This window comes from Somniosus microcephalus, chromosome 17 (genome assembly GCF_052327205.1).
Source record: "Somniosus microcephalus isolate GS21.2 chromosome 17, FLI_Smic_1.0, whole genome shotgun sequence".
In the NCBI taxonomy this organism is placed as follows: domain Eukaryota; kingdom Metazoa; phylum Chordata; class Chondrichthyes; order Squaliformes; family Somniosidae; genus Somniosus; species Somniosus microcephalus.
The window spans coordinates 52,530,819-52,548,785 of record NC_141003.1 but is presented as its reverse complement, the minus strand read 5'-3'; the positions used below and the strand labels follow the sequence as shown (position 1 = coordinate 52,548,785).

The 17,967-nt window shown below is 43.2% G+C and overlaps 2 protein-coding genes across 3 annotated transcripts in view; one reads left to right on the top strand and one right to left on the bottom strand.

Moving 5' to 3' along the window:
* The window catches only part of panx2 (pannexin 2), a 94,052-nt gene extending 86,188 nt beyond the window's left edge, over window positions 1-7,864 (bottom strand). For both annotated transcript variants that reach the window (XM_086010327.1, XM_086010328.1), the window contains exons 1-2: window positions 7,775-7,864; window positions 7,086-7,402 (exon numbers count right to left, since the gene is read on the bottom strand). In XM_086010327.1, the coding sequence (XP_085866453.1) occupies window positions 7,086-7,311 (226 nt within the window). In that variant the 5' untranslated portion in view covers window positions 7,312-7,402; window positions 7,775-7,864. The remainder of the gene's footprint in view (window positions 1-7,085; window positions 7,403-7,774) is intronic.
* Window positions 7,865-8,284: 420 nt separating this feature from the next.
* The window catches only part of LOC147105710 (transcriptional regulator QRICH1-like), a 121,801-nt gene continuing 112,118 nt past the window's right edge, over window positions 8,285-17,967 (top strand). Inside the window, exon 1 of the mRNA XM_086010325.1 lies at window positions 8,285-8,409. Within this exon, the coding sequence (XP_085866451.1) occupies window positions 8,380-8,409 (30 nt within the window). The 5' untranslated portion in view covers window positions 8,285-8,379. The remainder of the gene's footprint in view (window positions 8,410-17,967) is intronic.

Below are 17,967 nucleotides of genomic sequence, written 5' to 3'. Positions count from 1 at the left end.
TTGTCCATTGTCGATGCTCTGGTAAGAAGGTGCAAGGCAAAAGTATTTGATTGTGCAGGTTAAGCAAATCTGGCCAACATGAGTGCGTCCCTTGCATCCCAGGCAGCAATATGGGCGCGCGCTGGCACCTTCTGGCCTGTGCAGTTTCAGGTGGGTGAGCAGCAGCTTGGCGCTCCTGTTGTTGCTGCTGCTGTTGGTGCTGCTATTGTTCATGGTTCTGCTGCTGTCATGGCTGGTCTTCGTCCGAATCTGATGTCCAGGAGGAAAGGAAATAAATGTTCACCATGCTTCTGGTATATGCCTCAGTTGAGGAAGCGCTCAATCAAGGTGGGGAGAGGGGTTTCCCAGGAGGTCACACTGGAGATGGGTGTCAGGCTCCAAACTTCCACAACAATGAGTAGGCCTGCTAAAAGTTCCCCAGACCTGAGACAACAAAGTTCTGCCACCTGCAAATGATGATTGCTGAAAACTCCTTTTTAATGGTGGAGCTGCAGCTGTTAGTAAGCAATCTACTTGTGAGGCCACCAGGATTAACTGGCGTGTTCCAGAGGAGACGTGCAGGATGGGGGGGGAAGTGTTAAAATCAGTAAGGCTTCTCAAAATGGGATTATAGAGGCAATTAACTGGTTGTTCAGGGCCTTAAGGGCCTACGGGGTCTGAAACCCTGATTCTGGGAAAATTGCTCGGAGGCGGGATCGGAGCCGCCTGCCATTTTTTGCAATTTTAACATCTCACATGCCTCCAATCCCACCTCCTCGGGCATGGCAAAATCGAGCCCATAGGAGTACAAAAGCAAGGAAGTTATGATGAACCTTTATAAAACATTGGTTTGGCCTCAACTGGAGTATTGTGTCCAATTCTGGGCACACCTTAGAGAGGGTGCAGAAAAGATTTACAAGAAAGGTTTCAGGGATAAGGGACTTCAGTTATGTGAATAGACTGGAGAAGCTGGGGTTGTTCTCCTTAGAGCAGAGAAGATTGAGAGGAGATTTGATAGAGGTGTTCAAAATCATGAGGGTTCTAGACAGAGCAGGTAGAGAGAAACTGTTCCCATTGACGGAAGGGTCGAGAACCAGAGGACACAGATTTAAGGTGCTAAGCAGAAGAGCCAAAGGTGACATGAGGAAAAACTTTTTTAAGCAGCAAGTGGTTAGGATCTAGAATTCACTGCCGGAAAGGGTGGTCGAGGCAGATTCAATTGTGGCTTTCAAAAGGGAATTGGATAAGTACCTGAAGGAAAAAAAATTGCAGGGCTACGGGGAAAGGGTGGGGGAGTGGGACTAGATGAATTGCTCTTGCAGAGAGCTGGCAGGAGCTCGACGGGCTGAATGGCTTCCTTCTGTGCTGTAACTATTCCATGATTCTATTCTATGACCACCAGAAAATGACCACAAAAGCTGCTGGACTGTTGTAAAAATCCAGCTGATTCACTAATGTCCTTCAGGGACAGGAATCTGCCACTCCTGTTCGGTCTATACCAATTCCACATTATGTGGTTAACGCTAACTGCCCTTAGGGCAATAAATACTGTCTCGCCTGAATTACCCATTTCACAGGAACATGTAAAATGTCTGTACAAATATGCACAACATTACTACCAATGTACTCGCCTGTAAATAGCAGACTAAGAAAATACACTAAAACGACAACAAATATGTAAACCAGTGTGTAATCATTCTCTCCTTTTTTAAATGTTTATAGCTTGACCGTTAATGGTGAAACGCTGGACTGTTTTCCTGTTTGGAGGTTTAACGATTGGTTTCATAACATAAAGTTCGCAAAAAATAAAATAAACTTAGAATTAAAGCATTATGTTTGTAAATTATACGGGTTTCTTGTCTTCTTTTAGAAAGAATGGACGGAGCGGAGAAATATAAATGGTTGAACTGAGGGATAGATTCTCATTGCTTAATAACATAGCCTGCTTAATTGCATAAAGGTTTACTATCCCAATTTTATGCAGTTTTAGACAGAGGGGTTTTAGACAGAATGGCCTGGATTTTGAGGTTGGTATGACTGTGTACTCTCAGAGAATGCCCTCATACCACCTTTGAAATGGACAGCAAGTTCGGGGCATGTGCTAAATCCCGAACTTGCGATCTGTCAAGTTCTGACTTGACAGATCATCTGTACTGACATGGAAATCCTAACTGCTGGCACAGAGCCCAACTGCCCATCAATTACGCCCGAAAATTTTACGGTTGGTGCAAACAGGCGCAGCAGCCTGTTTACACTTCGTAAGGGGATACTCGTCAATAAAAAAAACGTAATTTTGCTGAAAATCCTTTCCTTTAATAGTTATTAGCTGTCTGCAGACTTTGACATTTGAACAGGATTTTAAAAGAATCAGTTCAGCAATGAATATTATTGCTTTATAATGAATTTTTTTGTTGTGAGGGCTCCACAGCAATCTTATTTTCTCCCTTTTTCCAAACTGGAACCAGCTGGCCATGAACCATCTACAGCCAAGAGGGTAGGCAAGTTTACATAGGATTACATAGGATATACAGCACAAAAACAGGCCATTTGGCCCAACCAGTCCATGCCGGCGTTTATGCTCCACTCGAGCCTCCTCCTGTCTTTCCTCATCTAAATCTATCAGCATAACCCTCGATTCCCTTCTCCCTCATATGCTTGTCCAGCCTCCCCTTACATGCATCTATACTATTTGCTTCAACCACTCCCTGTGGTAGCGAGTTCCACATTCTCACCATTCTTTGGGTAAAGAAGTTTCTTCTGAATTCCCTATTGGATTTCTTGGTGACTATCTTATATTGATGGCCTCTAGTTATGCTCTTCCCACAAGTGGAACCATTCTCTCTGTATCCATTCTATCAAAACATAATTTTAAAGACCTCTATTAGGTCACCCCTCAGCCTTCTTTTTTCAAGAGAAAAGAGACCCAGCCTGTTCATCCTTTCCTGATATGTATACCCTCGCATTTCTGGTATCATCCTTGTAAATCTTCTCTGCTCCCTCTCCAGTGCCTCTATATCCTTTTTATAATATAGCGACCAGAACTGTACGCAGTAAGTGTGGTCTAACCAAGGTTCGATACAGGTTTAGCATAACTTTTCTACTTTTCAATTCTATCCTTCTTGAAATAAACCCTAGTGCTTGATTTGTCTTTTTTATGGCCTTGCTAACCTGTGTCGCAACTTTTAGTGATTTGTGTATTTGTACTCCAAGATCCCTTTGTTCCTCTACCCCACCTAGACTCGCACCCTCCAAGTGATAAGTGACCTCCCTATTCTTCCTACCAAAATGTAATACCTCACATTTATCTGTGTTGAATTTCATTTGCTAATTATATGCCCATTCTGCAAGTTTATTAATGTCCTCCTGTAATTTGTTGCAGTCCTCCTCAGTATTAACCATCCCCTCCAATTTGATGTCATCCGCAAATTTAGAAATTGTGTTTTTGATTCCAAAGTCTAAATTGTTAATGTAAATTGTGAACAGCAGTGGTCCTAGCACTGATCCTTGTGGAATACCACTACCCACCTTCTGCCACTATAAATAGCTCCCCTTTAATCCCACTCTCTGCTTTTTGTTTTGAAGCCAGCTAGCAATCAATTCTGCTACTTGTCCCCTGACTCTGCATTCTCTGACCTTATTCATTAGACTATTATGGGGTACCTTATCAAAGGCCTTTTGAAAATCTAGATAAATTACATCTACTGCAGTACCATTGTCTACTCTCTCTGTTACCTCTTCAAAAAATTCAATATGGTTGGTCAAGCAAGATTTTCCCTTTTGAAATCAATGTTGACTATTCATTATTATACTTTTTGTTTCTAGATATTCTTCTATTCTCTCCTTTAGTAGGGATTCTATTATTTTTCCTACCACCAATGTTAAGCTGACTGGTCTAGAATTCCCTGGACATGTTCTATCTCCCTTCTTAAATATAGGTATTACATTAGCTGTCCGTCAGTTAGCTCTGGCACTACACCTTTTTCTAACAAATTATTAAATATGTGTAGTAATGCCTCTGCTATCTCTTTCCTAGATTCTTCTAAAATGTGTGGATGCAATCCATCCGGACCAGGGTTTTTAGCCTCTTTGAGTTTGATTAGTTTATTTAATATATCCCCCTTTTTAATTTTAAATGCACTTATCTCATTACTCATCATCCAATGTCATGTCCATCTATTCTATCTCCCTGGTAAATACCGAAGCGAAATCATGATTTAAAAATTATGCCATCTCCCTATCGCTACCGGTGACTTGCTCCCTGGCCTTTCTCCAAAGCCACTCCATTTGAATCACTGGAAGGCGATTTGAGCACCGGCCCACATGATCCCACATAGATACATAGATATAGATACATAGAAGATAGGAGCAGGAGTAGGCCATTCGGCCCTTCGTGCCTGCTCCGCCATTTAATGAGATCATGGCTGATCCTTTAATTCAGTATCCCGTCCCCGCCTTCTCTCCGTAACCCTTAACCCCTTTTGCCCGTAGAAATATATCTAATTCCCTCTTAAATATATTTAATGAGCTGGCGTACACTGCCCTCTGTGGCAATGAGTTCCACAGGTTCACCACTCTCTGAGTGAAGAAATTCCCCCTCATCTCTGTCCTAAATGGTTTAGCCCTTATCCTTAAATTATGTCCTCTAGTTCTGTTCTCACCCGCCAAGGGAAACATTCCTTCTGCATCCAGTCTGTCTAGACCTGTCAGAATTTTATACACTTCTATGAGGTCCCCTCTCAATCTTCTAAACTCCAGTGTGTACATCCCTAAACTACATAGTCTCTCCTCATAGGTCATTCCCGCCATTCCTGGTATCAGCCTGGTGAATCGCCGCTGCACCCCCTCCATGGCAAGAACATCCTTCCTCAGATGAGGCGACCAAAACTGTACACAGTACTCGAGGTGTGGTCTCACCAGTGCCCTGTACAGCTGCAGCAAGGTATCCCTGTTCCTGTATTCTAACCCTTTTGCTATGAAGGCCAGCATACCGTTTGCCTTCTTGACCGCCTGTTGCACCTGCATGCTCGCCTTCAGTGACTGGTGTACAAGAACACCCAGGTCTCTCTGTACTTCCCCCTCTCCCAATCTATTGCCATTTAAATAATAATTTGCCCTCCCGTTCCTGCACCCAAGGTGGATAACTTCGCACTTGTCCACATTATAGTGCATCTGCCATTTATCCGCCCAATCGCCCAGTCTGTCCAAATCGCTCTGGAGCTTCCTGGTCTCTTCCTCTGAGCCCACCCCACCTCCTAGTTTAGTGTCGTCTGCAAATTTGGAAATGCTGCATCCGACTCCCTGATCCAGGTCATTAATGTAAATTGTGAACAGCTGGGGGCCCAGGACAGATCCCTGTGGTACCCCACTTGTTACTGCCTGCCATTCAGAAAATGAGCCGTTTATTCCAACTCTCTGTTTTCTATCTGACAGCCAGTTCCCGATCCACGCCAAAACTTTCCCCTTTATCCCATGAGCCTCAATTTTCCATGCTAATCTTTTATGTGGGACCTTATCGAAGGCCTTTTGGAAGTCCAGGTACACCACATCTACTGGCTCTCCCCCATCTATTCTACCAGTTACTCCCTCAAAAAATTCCAATAGATTAGTCAAGCACGATTTACCCTTTGTAAATCCATGTTGACTCTGTCCTATCCTGTCCCCATTTGCTAAGTGCTCCGCTATTTCATCCTTAATGATGGACTCCAGCATTTTGCCCACAACTGATGTAAGGCTTACAGGTCTGTAATTACCTGCTTTTTCCCTACCCCCCTTTTTGAATAGTGGGGTAACGTTAGCTACCCTCCAATCCATCGGCACTGTTCCCGAGTCTAATGAATTCTGAAAAATCATCCTTAGTGCATCCGCTATCTCTAGGGCCACCTCCTTCAGTACCCTAGGATGCATGTTATCAGGCCCTGGGGATTTGTCCACCTTCAATCCCTTTAGCTTCCTTAACACCATATCCTTAGAGATATTGATTTGCGTCAGTTCCTCCTTTGCCAATGTCCCTATTTTTCCCGGTGTGACCCCTGGGATCCGTGGGCCAGTACGCTGCCCTCTATTCTGCAGCGTCTGAGAGAAACTTTTCGTTTGAGGCCTCGCAACAGGTAAGTGCACATTCGGTTCGGATGCCGGTGGCATAATCCTTAAGTACGCCGCCAACCACAAAATCCGGGCCGTTGAGTTCCTGGTACAAACAGGAACTGCTAAATGATGCAGACTTATTTTCCAGTGGAGCAAATGGATGAAAGGTAGTTTTATGTGTGGCTTTTACGTTTTAACTGAAAAAAGCCTTAGTTTACAAATCTCAGTAAAATGTCTTACAAGATTTTAACCAAACAGTCCTTTAGGGGAAAAGTCCACGATACCTTACACCATTTAACTGGTCAATTTACTCGTGTTGCTTTAAGTGGTCACTATTTTCAATAAAACAAATGTTTTGTAATCCTATCTATTTTCTATTGCAAACACATTGCACGAAAATGCATAACTTACACACAATCTTATCACAACGAAAATAACTCACGGGTCTTCCGTCTATTCTTTCCCAAATAAAAACAGGTTTGGCAAATAATTTCATGAAGACATTCCCCTTTTAAAGTAAAGCTGGCACCGTGGATTTAAAATCACACAAAGGAGCACTAAAGCACTGTTTAAGAAATGTTTTTGATGGATTGTGCGTTTCAGTAGCTTGATACAAACACACCCTAGATCCTCCAGAACAGTTTCATTTTATGGAGGGCGGGCTTATGGGTGCCTAAAACGTACGTACAATGCAGTAGTCTACGTATAATCCCACTCCTTAAAGTGGCATCACTGCCACACTCTGTTCATTTTGAAGGTCAGATGTCAAAAGAAAGAGTCCCAATAAAAAAGTTCTAAATAACAGGGGTGTGACGGAGCAAAGCGTCTCATAGGGCATAAGATTAGAGAAAAGCGTGAATGTGACGGCAGCTGGTCCACGGGATCTTCCCTCATGCATAACCGGAATATACATTAGAGAAATGGCCTCACTGGTGCCGGGAATGCCGCCCTAGTACTGTATGTAGCGGTTTTGCAAAGATTGCCATGATGTTGGGTAATTGTGCACTTCTCGATCTTCTTACCTGCAAAATTTTTAGTGAACACCAATGTGACTAATAGGATGGGGATAATGACAGTCCCGATGGACACTACTCTGTCGAAGGGGAGTTCTAGCTTTAGTTGAACCATGAAAGCTGCAAAGGGCGAGCCTTTCTCATCTTGTTGCCCCGGAAGGATCAGCTCCTTGAGCTTTTCTCCAGCTAATAGCGCAGTAGCCATGTCTGGATGGTGATCTATGATGTTGTGCATTCGTCACCGAGTGCAGATATGATCCCTACAACCGGCTTGTGCTGGATCGTCCTTTTGCTCGAAAGCGACTGAATTCCCAAAAGATCGCTTTCTGTTAACATATTAAAGAAAAAAAAGCATCATGTTCATATATGCAGATTGCGACATACGCCAAATAGCAGGGGGGGGTGGGGGGTGGAATAAGCACTTAGATCATCCGCCAATTAGCGGAAACCACGACATCATTGCACCAAGACACATCCCAGGTCGTTCAGCTGAAGTGGAACACTGTATCTCATCCCCCCCTATCTCCATTGACTAAATTACACTGAAGCATTAGTTTATTGATTATAAGAACATACAAAAGTGTGGAAAGAAGAAAATCCAGCTATCCCCTGCTCCTTATGCCAAAAAACGAAACTGTCCTCCGTGTTATAAATTCAACTTTTTAAAAATGCACTAATACAAAGTATCCATCACTCACCGAGTCGGTCAGACCAAAAGTGTTGAAATCGGCTGTTTCAAATTTTCAGCAATGACATTCTTTGATGAATCGGAATAAACAAGTCTTCACCGCTGTGGCTCGAATTTACATTGAGAAAACGATGGTTGGAGTTTACCATTTGCCCTCATCATTTATCAGCGCACGATTTAGGTTTCCTTCTGCGGTGTAATCACCTCTGTTTATCTGACAACTTTCAGCCAGCCGGCCAGAATTAGTGGGGAGAATATTTACAAACGTCGACGGGTGTGCGGAAGCAACAGGAACACATCCAACAGAAAAAGGCAAGCCTGCCGCAGAATACAACTGGGTTCAGCACCATAGCCAGCTCTGTGGGAGGGGGTGCTGTCCATTCATTGTGGATCGCGAGGTAAACACGTGAAACTGCAGCGAAACTGCCATTCCACAGCCGGACGGGCAGCCGGACAGAGCACCAGTCCAATTCAATCTTCACACCAGATTGTAAATCATCTGCGGCTGATAGCTCACCATGTGCTGCACAGCGTCAAACAAATGGCTTGGGTCCGACCGCTGCTCGCTGAGATTTAGGCTGCAATCGAGATGGCTGCTGGAGTCTTCAGTTTAGCATGCAGCACGTTTGTGGAAAACGCAATCAGGTTGGTCTCCAGGAAACAACATGCCCGACTCATGACGTGCCATTTTCTCTTTCATGCTATTTTGTTAAGAAATACATTGCTAATATTAAAGCAGTATTTTATTTTACAACCAAACTAATTTGCATGTTTGGGGTTTCAAACGTGTGATATTCACATCAAGCTTTCAGTTTGGGAAAAAAAAATGTTCTGCTCGGCATCAACAGTTCACACCTTTTATATCAGTAGTGCCCAGTGCTCTTAAAGTCATAACGTTGTCACGTTAGTTTAAAAAAAAATCCTTAAAAAATTTTGATTCCAAAGATTCATGATCACTTTTTGAATGGTAAAAGGCCAAATCCCATTTTATTTAATATATTTTTTATCTTGACAGTTCTGGTCACCACATTACAGGAAAGATGTGATTGCACTTGAGAGGGTCCAGGGAAGATTTACCAGGATGTTGCCAGGACTGGAGAATTTTAGCTATGAGGAGAGATTGGATAGGCTTTCTTTGGAACAGAGGAGGCTGAGGGGAGACTTAATTGAGGTGTATAAAATTATGAGGGGCCTAGATAGAGTGGATAAGAAGGAACCATTTCCCTTAGCAGAGATCAATAACCAGTGGTCTTAGATTTAATGTGATTGGTAGAAGGATTAGAGGGGAGTTGAGGAGATCTTTTTTCACCCAGAGGGTGGTGGGGGTCTGGAACGCACTGCCTGAGAGGGTGGTAGAGGCAGAAAAGCTCATTGCATTTAAAAAGTACTTGGAGATGCTCTTGAAGTGCTCTAATCTACAAGGCTACGGACCAGGCATTGGAAAGTGGGTTTAGGCCAAATTACCTTTTTTTGGCTGACACAGACATGATGGGCCGAATGGCCTCCTTCTGTACCGTAAACTTCTATGATTCTATGATTATTTTACAATTCCTGTCACACAGTGGGATAAAACATTTCCTACGCTTGCTACTCATGCCGATGTATTATCCAAAAACAAAATTGTGCTTATGTGCCTTTTCTTCCTAGCACATTTTCCTATGCTCTTAGCATCAATGAATGAATTTTATATATAATCTCTTTCACAAAGCTGCTGAACCAGGTGCCCAGTGTGGGTTCAAGTAAGCTTTGGATTTGTTCAGTATTGTTGGTTTGATAAGCCTTGCTCAGGTCCTGATTCTTTGAGTGCACTTCTGATCATAGTCGCCATCTATTAGTACATCTATTACCAACACTGGGGTAGGGAGAGTGACCCTGAGGGGCTTCCCATAGACTCAGGCAGGGAAAGCATCACTATGGGTGCACTTTGTTTTCTGGAATTACCAAACTGAGGGACCCCTAGAGAACAAGAAATGCTCTTACCAACTTAAGTCAACTAATCTGCCCTTCTGTACAACTCCAACTTAAAGTCACATTGAACATAGCCTTACCTATCATGAGGGACATTTGACTGCCCATTGAAGTTGAACTCCGATTACTTTTGTTGTTCCACTCTCTTTTACACAGAAATGTCCTAGTTCTCTTTTTTTATTTGTTTTCAAGTCTATTGTAGTGACTCACCATTACTTTGTCAAGCCAACGCTACACATGGGAGCAATTCTAGAATTGCCGCATTTGCTTTTAATATCATGTTTTTGATTTTTGCGATGACATTGTGTGTATTTTAAGTATTCCGTGCAAATAACATACAAACATATAAAAATGATGGACAGGAAAAAAACAGCTGGTCCATTAAGGCTGCCCTACACTCATGATGCCTGGAGTCTCATGACTAGACCCTACAAAGGAACACAGGAGCAGAAGTAGACCATTCAGCCCCTTGATGGTTTATCTGTATTTTCACTTCATTTTAACTCCTTTGCTCCATATCCCTTAATATCCTTGCATAACAAAGGATATGCTTCCTTGATCTGGACTCCCCCCACCAGAGGAAATAGTTTTTCTCTATATACCCTATCAACATAGGAACATAGGAATAGCAGTAGGCCATTCAGCTCCTCGAGCCTCTCTGCCATTCAATGAGATCATGGCTGATCTGTATCTCAACTCCATCCACTCGCCTTGGCTCCATATCCTTTTATACCCTTGGCTAGAAAAAATCTATCGATCTTAGATTTAAAATGAATTGAAATAGCATCTTTTGTGGATGACCGCTCCATACTTATACCATCCTTTGCGTGAAGAAGTTTCTTAACTTCTCTCCTGAATGGCCTGGTTCTGATTGAAGGTTATGACCTTGCCCTAGACTCCCCCACCAGCGGAAAAAGTTTCTCTCTATCTACTCTATCAATTCCTTTCAAAATCCTAGGAACCTCAAATCATCCTTAACCTTCTATATTCCAGGGAACACAAGCCTAGTTTATGTAATCTCTCCTCATAATCTAATCCTTGGAACCCTGGTAACATTCTGGTGAATCTGCGCTGCACTCCAATCTATCCTTTCTAAGGTGCGGTGCCCAGAACTGTACACAGTACTCCAGATATGGTCTAACCAGGGCTCTGTTTAGCGGTAGCAAAACTTTCTCCCCTTTATATTCTAGCCCTCTAGTTATAAAGGCTATCATTTATTAACCTTTTTGATTCATTTTTGTACCTGACTACTACATTTTAGTGATCTTTGTAAATCTCTTTGGACCGCTACTGTTCCTAGCTTTTCACCATTTAAAAAATACTTGGATCTATTCTTTTTTGGTCTAAAATGGATGTCCTCACGTTTACCTGTGTTGAAATCCATCTGCCACAGTTTTGCCCATTCACTTATTAATGGCCCAGAAATTCGGGTCGGGGGCTTCCCGTGGGTGCAAGCCTCCGACCTGCACTTAGCTAGCACGCCGGCCGCTGTGCAGTGGGCCCGCGTGGGATTCTGATCCTGGGCCTCCTCCAACTGCCGGTGCGCAGTGCTTGCGTATCCCAGGGGCGCAGTTAGTTCGAAGCGTCCCCTGGGATCACGTGGGCTATGGAGAGCCAATGGTAGCAGGGAATCTGAATTCATAGATTTGACAGGAAGACCTGTCAAATCTATGATTACAATTCAGCCCCAAAACATAACTAAAACTTCAAATAAATTTTTAAAAAATCACATTTTTAAAATAACTATAAATTACATAAAATAACTATTTTAAACAATAATTTAAATTTTTGAAAAAATTAATTACAGTTTCTAACAGGGCTAAAAATAAACTTACCTTTCTTTAAAGTATTAAAAAATAATAAACCTGTGGAAAATGTTTTAAAATTTAACTTAATTCACCACTTACCTTGTTAAAAGTAGGCCTTGCGACTGCTTTTTGCAAGCGTAGCTCCTGGAGACTTACCCTCCCGGAGAAAGCTGCAAAAAAAACGGAAGTTCCAGGCATATGCGCTGCCTCTTTAAGGGAACGGAAGTTCTGGTTTCTCACGCATGTGCAGTGCATGCACGAAACCGGCACTTTTGTTGGGCCTACGCGTGAGTACCCAGTGCGTACTCACCCGTGGGGACCCGAATTTCTGGCCCAATGTCTCTTGTAATTTTTTGCTCCTGTCTACACTTCTTACTGTACTACCAATTACATAGAATTACATAGAATATGCAGCACAGAAACAGGCCATTTGGCCCAACTAGTGGTATTTATACTCCACATGAGTCTCCACCCATTCCACCTACCTCATCTCAGCCTTTCAGCATATCTTTCTATTCACTTTTCTCTCATGTACTCATTGTAAGGGTTGGGGGCTTCTTTAAACTGGTTTAAAGTAATTTTCCTGGTCTTGCAGCCTTTGCCTGCACTCAGACCAATTCCAATAAAACCAATTTTAAAACAGCGGTTTCGAATCGCTACCCCACCTTCCAGTTCTGACTGCAGGGCTTATAATTATTGATATTAAAACAGACACGTAGTTTGGATGAGAGAAAAAATCAAGTTTTATTAACTAAATAAACTACAATCCAAGAAGGTGGGCAGCACGGTGGCATAGTGGTTAGCACTGTTGCCTCACAGCGCCAGGGACCCGGGTCCGAATCTGGTCTCGGGCGACTGTCTGTGTGGAGTTTGCACATTCTCCCCGTGTTTGCATGGGTTTCCTCCGGGTGCTCCGGTTTCCTCCCACAGTCCAAAGATGTGCAGGTTAGGTTGATTGGCTATGATAAATTGACCCTTAGTGTTAGGGGGATTAAATACGTGGGGTTATGGGGATAGGGTGGGATATGTGTTGGTGTAGGGGTTGCGGGGATCGGGTGGGATATGTGTCGGTGCAGGCTCGATGGGCCGAAATGGCCTCTATCTGCACTGTGGGGTTTCTGTGATTCTGTGAATAAACTATACCACACGAACACAGTAAAATTGCTTAAAATGGGGTAAGGCAGATGGCAAAAACGAGGGGTAAGTGACTACAATGTTGGTTAAACAATCTTAACAATACCCTTAAATTACCATCCCCCAAACTCCTGCTAGGTTGCCTTGTTGAGGAGTCAGAACACCCTGCTCACCTGTGGTCCAGCGAAGTAAGAGAGCGAGATAGCTTCTCAGCATCTATCTTTATACCTGGTGAGGCCCCTGCCGTTCTGCCTTGCAAGGACTGTGTGCAAAATTCCCCACCCAAAGGGTCCAATACACAAGAGAAAGCTGTGATTGGCTAACTCAAAGTGGTTAGACTTAGTCTTCCGGAGCTCCCTGGGCTGAAACAAAAGAATGCAACAGCCCTATTGTCCAGTGCTGGGTGATTTAAAACCCATTCAATTGTTAAACGTTTCCCATTCAAGGTACAAAAGTCTCTTCTGCAGTTTAGATGTATCCACTCGATATACAAACAAATGCTAATAGCATTCAATTGCTTTGTAAACAAAGCATTGTCCTTTGTCCTCGGTCATGTGGTGACAGCCATTTTTATCCCTGGAAATTTAAAAGCACAACGCCCAGGGATTCTTTAATCAAAAAAATTGATCTTCAGAACTGTAAATTATTGCGAATTCTTACAGTCCGCCCTTGGATACTTCCAGCTTGCTTGTAGTATCCTCTTGAAGAAATGAGCAATAATTTCTGACCCCTCACAAGCAACCATCCCCTGTATTTACCTAATAGCTATCTGCCACTGATCCCCGTCCCATCTATTCCCCTTAAATTCAAGAAAAAAACCATGGTACGGTAGGCATCTTACAGATACTTCAGTTTTCAATAAGGGGGTCTCATACCCCTACACGCTTGTAAAATTATACAGTGTAAACCAAATTTACAATCACTTTTTTACATCATAAGTTATTACAAAATGTTGCAATCTTAGTTACACAATGTAATCAAAATGATCCCAAGCACGGAGAGGGTCCTACGCCTCTGCTCAACTTAGAGTTGTCACAAACTGGTCCCAAGCACGGAGAGGATCCTACACCTCTGCTCAACTTGGGGCTGCAACACAAAATGCAAAAAAATCATTAAACAACATGCTTAAATGAACCCCGATCATCACGTGCCGATGATGGGTTGCGAAATTCGAGTGGGCATTGCTCCTCCCACTCGGGCAGTAAAAGTACCTTCCACCTCCCTTTGATCGTCTTAAACTTTAAAACAGGCAGAATGGATTTACAGACCAGCCTGCTCCGCCAGCCCCGAGCCGTTCCCTTGTCCTTTCGTGGAGGCGGGGTACCCCTCATGTTTAAAATTACCTTGGCACAGACCGAGACCGGGGAGTATGGGATCTCATGACTCCCAGTCCCTCCCCCTCCCGTCTTCCCTCGACTGGCTGCAGAAAATGATGGGTGCCTGTGTGGCGGCTCTCCCTGGCCCCACACTGATCTGGCCACCCACTCATCCTTCCCAGCCACACTTATCCTCTTTGCCCGTGGGCCCCCGGGTGAGTTCCTTCAGAACTGTAAATTATTGCGAATTCTTACACTTATGAAGTTTCCTTTTGAAAGCATCTAAGCTATTTGCCTCAACCATTTCCTGTGTTAGCAAGTTTCACATTCTAACCACAATCTGTGTAAAGAAATTTCTCCTTATTTCCCTATTGGATTTATTAGTAACTAAGTATCTTGTATTTATGGTCCCTAGTTTTAGATTCTCCCACAAGTGGAAACATTCTCTTCACATCTACCCTGTCCAACACATTCATAATTTGAAATTCCACTATCAGGTCTCCTCTAAGTCTTCTCTTTTCTAAAGAAAAAAGCCCCAACCTGTTCAATCTTTCCCGATAGCTGTAATCTCTCAGTTCTGGTACCATCCTTGTAAATCTTTTTTGCACTTTCTCCACTACTTCTATGTCCTTTTTATAGTATGGAGACCAGAACTGTGCACAGTACCCTAAGTGCGGCTTGACCAGGGTCCTATACAAGTTTAACATAACTTCACTACTTTTGAATTCTATACCCCTATAAATAAATCTCAGTGCTTTGCTAGTATTTTAATTGCTTTGCTAGCCTGTGATGCTGCTTCTAATGATTTGTACACCTGTATCCTTAGATCCCTTTGCTCTTCTACCCCAAACATTTCTTATTTTCTAAGGTGTAGGTGATGTTTCTGTTTTTCCTACCAAAGCGCATCCCCTCACATTTGTCTATGTTGCCACCTGTGCACTTCCCATCAGAAGCGTGCGTGTGCATCTTGAACACCATTTTGGGACCTTGGGTGGCCACGCAACACCTGAAAAACGGGCTGTACACAGTTCAATTTAACTCCCAGCATGTTTAAGAAAAACAATTGTAAAAGCTTTTCTCTTTTTACTGTAATATTCTAATACCATAAAAAAGCAGGTTAGGAATGAGAATTTTTTTAAAAATCACATAAAACACCAGAAATAGTGACCTTGGGCATTGCTGTTCCCAAATTTTGACCACTCAAAATGGGTATAAATGAGGAAACTCACATTCTGTGTTTTCTTTTGCACTGTGGTTGGAGCAGTGGTAATGAGCTAAGTGGGTTTTTGTTGGATGTAACTTGGAAGTGCCGCAAATGATCTCGATCATTTGCGTGTAAGAGATTACGAGGAAATTCTGGGCCCATGTTGCATCAGTCATTTGTCTGTCCATTCCACTAACTTTTCTATGTCCTCCTGCAGTCTTTCACTGTCTTCCTTGATGTTGCCAAACCCCCTACTTTTGTGTCATCAGCAAATTTTGATATTATGCTTCCTATGCCAAAGTCCAAATCAATTACATATATCAGGGGCAAAAGTAACATATATACTGAGAACAAAATTACCATATGCCTGAATTTTTCAATAAATCTCTTCTAAGACACCTGATCAAGCACTTTCTGAAAATCTATATACACCATATTTATTGCATTCCCTTTATCTATCCAATCAGTACTTCGAATAATTTATTTCAGTTTAGCAAACACGACTTGCCTTTAACAAATTAATTTTCTTTGTCCTTGACTAACCCATGCATTTCTAAATGTGCACTAATTTTATCTCCTTCTCTGAAGTTTGCGAATGGATCGCCGCCAGCAAAGTCCCTGCCACCTCTCCCACCTCTCCTTATTCGAGTTTCTCCAATCTGAGTTTTATCCTTTCAACATCACTTAGAGCATCCTGGTCATGTTGGCAATTTAGCGTGCGATTCCTCCATAACCTATCCATGGGTTTCAATAGGGTTGATCATCCCACCTGTCTTCACAATCTTTCCTCTCTAGTCCATGTCCATAGGCCTTGTTTTTGAGAAATGGTGATTGTTTTTACAACTGAGTGGCTTACTAGACCAATTCAGAGGGCATTTGAGAGTTAATAGAAATGGATGGAGTCCTTACAGGAAGCAGGTTAGGAAGAAGTATAATCCAAGAAGTTGTAGGAGTAGGTGAGCTTGTCATAATATCTGTGGAAGGCTCATCACCAGAAATGGAGAGAGAAGTCCAGGAATTGAAGTGTTCGAGGTGAAGGATGGGTGGGAATCTTTACAATACCTTAACTGTAGTATTTCTGTCTTCTGACCACAGCGTGTTGAGTTTTTGAAAGCGTTTTAGTACACTGGTGATTGTATCCCTCAGAGAGTTGACAGAAGCAGACAGTATTACTATTAATTTGGTTATGTCTTTGAGTACTGCCACATTGTGATAGAAACATTTTCAGCATCCTTAAATTCTTGTTTTTGTTTATCCTTTAATCATCTTAAACATCTTAATTAGAATCACCCCTTAATCTTCTATACTCTATGGCATTATGGGCTTGGTGATTGGGATGCCATTGTGGCTGGAAGAGGAGGAGGAGAAGGAGCATCATTCAAGAGTCCAGAGACCTGCAGCTGCAGAGAGCAGAGGCAGAAGAAGGGAAGCTCGCAGGAGCCCTCACCCCACTAGAGTGTACGGGCCAAATAATTTGTACCTCCAGTTCAGCGAGGTGCAGTGTGTGAAAAGGCTCTGCTTTACCAGGGCGGCCATCACAGAGCTATGTCACCTGCTGCAGCAACCAACATAAGTCATGCTCGTCCTTGCCTGTGGCTCTGAAAGTCACTGTGACCCTAATTTTTTATGTCTTGGGGTCATTCCAGGCTGCAGCAGGTGACGTGAGCAGTATTAGTCAATCAGCTTTGTGTGCCTGCATCAAGCAGGTGATGGCTGTACACTTCACAAGAGCCAATGACTTCATCTCCTTCCCTATGGAGCGACCACGACACCACCCAACCCTGCCACGGCAACCTCTGCAAGACATGCCAGATCACCAACACAGATACCATCATCACACGTGAGGACACCACCCACCAGGTACATGGTACATACTCATGTGACTCGGCCAACGTCGTCTACCTCATACGTTGCAGGAAAAGATGCCCCAGAGCATGGTACATCGGCGAGACCATGCAGACACTGCGACAACGGATGAATGGACACCGCGCAACAATCGCCAGGCAGGAGTGTTCCCTCCCAGTCGGGGAACACTTCAGCAGTCAAGGACATTCAGCCTCCGATCTTCGGGTAAGCATTCTCCAAGGCGGCCTTCGAGACACACGACAACGCAAAATCGTCGAGCAGAAACTGATAGCCAAGTTCCGCACTCATGAGGACGGCCTCAACCGGGATCTTGGGTTCATGTCATGCTACGTGTAACCCCACCTGACGTAGGGTCACCCAGACTCGAGTCGTCGTTGGCTTGTTCTCTCTACACAGATGCGGCCGGACCTGCTGTGATTTCCAGCAAAAAAAATGTTTTTTTGTCTGTTTTTTGTTTTTCATACAGACCCCAGCATCTGCAACATTTCACCCCTTGTGACCCCACCTCATTGTTCTTTGATGTAATGTTTTCCTGACTAACCTGTTTGGACACCATTCACACCTTTGATTGCTGTGATTATCTCTCTGCCGAGGTGTGATAAATGGCAGTTAGAAAGATTACCTGTAATCATCTGGCATTATTCTCTGACTATATAAGCTGTGTCTTTATGCATCTCTCCACTTCACCTGATGAAGGAGCAGCGCTCCGAAAGCTTGTGATTTCAAATAAAACTGTTGGACTATAACCTGGTGTTGTGTGACTTCTTACAAAGCAAGAAGACAGGGCTCTGGGTTTTTCCAGAATTCCAGAATTGCAGGCTTCTCCCAGGTGCAGGGCATCATCGACTGCACACACATAGCCTTGTATGCTCCAAAACAAGACCCTGGAGTATATGTCAACAGGAAG